This window comes from Nestor notabilis, unplaced genomic scaffold (genome assembly GCF_000696875.1).
Source record: "Nestor notabilis isolate BGI_N333 unplaced genomic scaffold, ASM69687v1 Scaffold31677, whole genome shotgun sequence".
Lineage (NCBI taxonomy): Eukaryota > Metazoa > Chordata > Aves > Psittaciformes > Psittacidae > Nestor > Nestor notabilis.
Genome location: NW_009937402.1, coordinates 1 through 3,384, shown reverse-complemented (window position 1 = coordinate 3,384; position 3,384 = coordinate 1). Strand labels below are relative to the sequence as shown.

General features: G+C 50.6%; 1 protein-coding gene across 1 annotated transcript; it reads right to left on the bottom strand.

Annotated features, from left to right (window-relative positions):
- Window positions 1-1,321: 1,321 nt before the first annotated feature.
- LOC104409043 (GTP-binding protein SAR1a-like) lies at window positions 1,322-2,806 on the bottom strand (the record flags this gene model as incomplete). The annotated part of the gene is made up of 2 exons (XM_010018822.1): window positions 1,322-1,981; window positions 2,675-2,806. Coding segments are annotated over 2 exons (249 nt in total), but the record flags the coding sequence as incomplete, so codon positions are not given.
- Between the last annotated feature and the right edge of the window lie 578 nt (window positions 2,807-3,384).

Below are 3,384 nucleotides of genomic sequence, written 5' to 3'. Positions count from 1 at the left end.
GGCCGGTCCCTCTCGGCCCTGGGCCACGCCTCTGCCCCCGCCCCCTGCCCGCTTATGTGTCCCCGTGCGACCGGTCGGTCCCAGGCCCGGTACTGGCGTCCTTCCCTCTGCCCCCGGCGCGCTGCCGGGTCCAGCCCCGCTTGCTTCACGGCAGCGTTCGCTCCCCGCTCTCCCGAGGAGCAGGAAGCTTGTTTGCACAACACGCCTCCCCCCTCGTCCGTAAGCTGAGTGCCTGGCACTCGAGCTTCGGGGTGAAGAAGCGTCAGCGCTGTGGGCTTGCTCGTCCACAACACATGGGAGCACCGACGCTCCGCCTTCTCCGGCAAAAGAGGTACCAGTACCTGCGGAATCCCTTTTAAGAGCTAAAACTCTGAGAATCCTGGAAGTAAATGCCACCACAGGCCTCTGTGCGGGGCTATTACACTGAGAATAAGACCCCTGCTCGCTCCTGCAGGCCACCAGCTTTGCCGATTACCAGCCCGGAGGCCAGCAAGCCCTCCGCCTCAGATTCCCTCACCAGCAGCCCTCCTGCCTTCACATTTCCCCAAAGCGGTGCTTTGACAGGTCTGTGCACACTTTGTTTTTGTATGGGCTCTCCTCTGCCATGGTGTGGATCTGTCCTGAAGCTGCTTCCCCTGCTAAGGCAGCACCTCAAGCACTTGCTGCTGCTCCAGGGAGAAGGGTGGCTTCAAGCCTGGGCTGAGTGTACAGATCCACATCAAGCACTCATTGCTACCAGTCTCAGGAGGAGGACTTGGTGACAGTGAGTTTGTTCTGTACATTTGCATTTTGTTTTCCCCTCACTGACAGCTGCACCAGGCACACACGTGCAGCCAACACCAGGTTAGACTGAGGAGCACTACCCCTTTGGAGGAGAAAGACATGTCTTTATTTAACTGAAAATGAGTGCTAGACAGTAATGAAACTTCAGACAAAAAATCTGTTGAGTATAAAAGAAACCGCTTTAGTCTACATTAATAACCTCATGATATGCAAATGTCAAACACTTCCATGCTACAACCACCAAAACAGCTTTAAGGTTCTTCCTGTGATGCCAAGGCGAGAGGATTCGCTGCCCTGTGCAGGAAGGGCCAAGCCTGGAGCCTAGCCCAGCCACAGCAGGAGCCGGCAGCGCGATGGGGTTGAGCCCAGTGTCCCACCAGAAGCAAGCGCCGGTGGCCGGCTGCACACACTAAACCAGGTGTGCTCACGGGGGCTCCCCTCCACCTAAAACATATCCCTGTAAACTAAAGAAGCTCGGATTGCACACGTCAGCCCCGCTGTCGTCAGTCAGTGTGACACAGCACAGCCACCCTACAGCTCGGTTAAGCCCAAATGCTATGTTTATTAAGGACTTCTAATATCGTGATACCTTGGTTCAGTAATTTGTGAAATACCTAAATATCGTTAAATATATTTTTAAAAAACCCTAACCAGACTCTGGACTAAACAAGATGAACGTTAAACTAAAAAGTCAGAAGGGACGCTGTTTACATTAACACTTTCTTTAAAAAATATAATTGCTTTTTCTTCCTTTAAGTCAATTAACCACAGTGGTGAGACGTGCTCTCTTTCTCAGCTGTTACAGTGCAGCGTGCAGAGTTTGACTTCCCACATCACACCAGCCCCGCTGTAACCGAACTGAAGGGGATGACTCGCACCCGCGTGCAGAATGGTGCTGCCTCCCCGTCACGTGGAAAAGAGTTGTGTCACCACTGTGCGACAGGGCAGCCGAAAACCAGGAGTCTCTTGGTCAACGCCAGTATGCGGTTGGAAAACCTTCCGTGTTCTAAATAGAAAAGTCCATAGGAAGCTGTGAACAGGATCAGTCCAGAGGAGTAAAACTCTTGTGTCCATCCAAGTATCAGTCAATGTACTGCGATAGCCAGCGGAAGCCCTCGCCGTAGCCTTGCCTCTTCAGCACGCTGCACATGAACACCTCCATGGGGCGTGCATTCAGGTCTTTCAGTGGCACATTTCCCTGAGGAAATCCAAAGGCAAGTCAGAACCACGCCCCTGCCGCCCTCAGGGAGGAGTCACTACCCTCTAGGGAAACCTGTTTCTGCCCAGGGAATTTCCCCTCTCTACCACACCAGAGGGACCCTTTGCAAGAGGGACCCACCAGACTTTCAAAGCCAGCAGCGTGGGAGCATGAGTGTTAGAAACACTGAAGCAAGTGGGTTTTGAGGCACAGTGTGATGTACCTGTGATGTCTGGCAGTGTAATACAAAAAGCAATCGTCACTGCATAGACCAGCCAGCACCGAGAGTGCTAGTGTTTTCTTGTGGTGTTTTACTGCCACCACTACCAGCATTCCCAATTAATTCTAACTGTACTGTTTGGAAACACTGAAAAAGTGATCAGATGGGTAACCGGATGGAAATGTAGAGCAGTGAAGCCAGAATAGCCAGACAACATGTTGACATACCAGCTTGACACCTAAACCCCTGACTGCTGCAGAGGTACTATGTTTTGAACACGTCCGTCAGTTTCAAAACTTGCCCAAGGGTGGTGGTGGTATTATTATTATTACTATTATTATTGTTGATTCAGATGGGGTTGATACTGTGGACAAATTCACAGTAACAGCTCAACTAGTTTCTGGGCTGAGCCTCATTCTGCAAGTTAACACACACTTGCTTGCAGACAATCCAGTATTGGGATCCCTCCCTACCTTTCCTGTGGTCTGTCCGTAGAGCCCAAAGATCTCCCGCAGCTTCTCCTCACTGATGGCCTCTGGTCTGTCGATTTTGTTACCCAAGATAAGGATTGGCACGTTGGATATTGTTTCATCTGTCATTAGCGCCTGTGTGCAAGATGGGAGGAGAATTAAGGAGAGGCAGACAAAAGACTTGTTATTTGAAGAGAATATTTTTGTTTAAGCTCTCTGACCAGCAAGGGATATTTTTTGGTGCTACAGTACTCCTGCAGTGGGGACTGTCTCTGGAAAGGTTTCTCAGAAGCAGGTCCCATCTAAACCCATGGGCTGTTTCAAAACTTCTTCAAAGCCTACAGTCATCACAGAATCACAGAACTGTCTGGGTTGGAAGGGACCTTACAGCTCATCTAGTTCCACCCCCCCTGCCATGGGCAGGGACATTTTCCACTAGACCAGGTTGCTCAAAGCCCCACCCAACCTGGCCCTGAGGTCAACTCACACTAAGGGCATCCCATCTTCTCCAGCTCTATGAGAGTGTACTTATAAATCCAGACTGACCTGGTCCCTGCATAAAGTCATGTGCAAATTCCTACAAGCGCACGCCGCTAGCATAAAAGCTGCTCTAGAAGTGCAAATCGAAAAGCACAAGACTCTCAAACTGTGTTGTGCACAAGTTCCAACCCAAAAAAGAATGTTACTTATAATTTAGCTATTCAGAGGTCTTG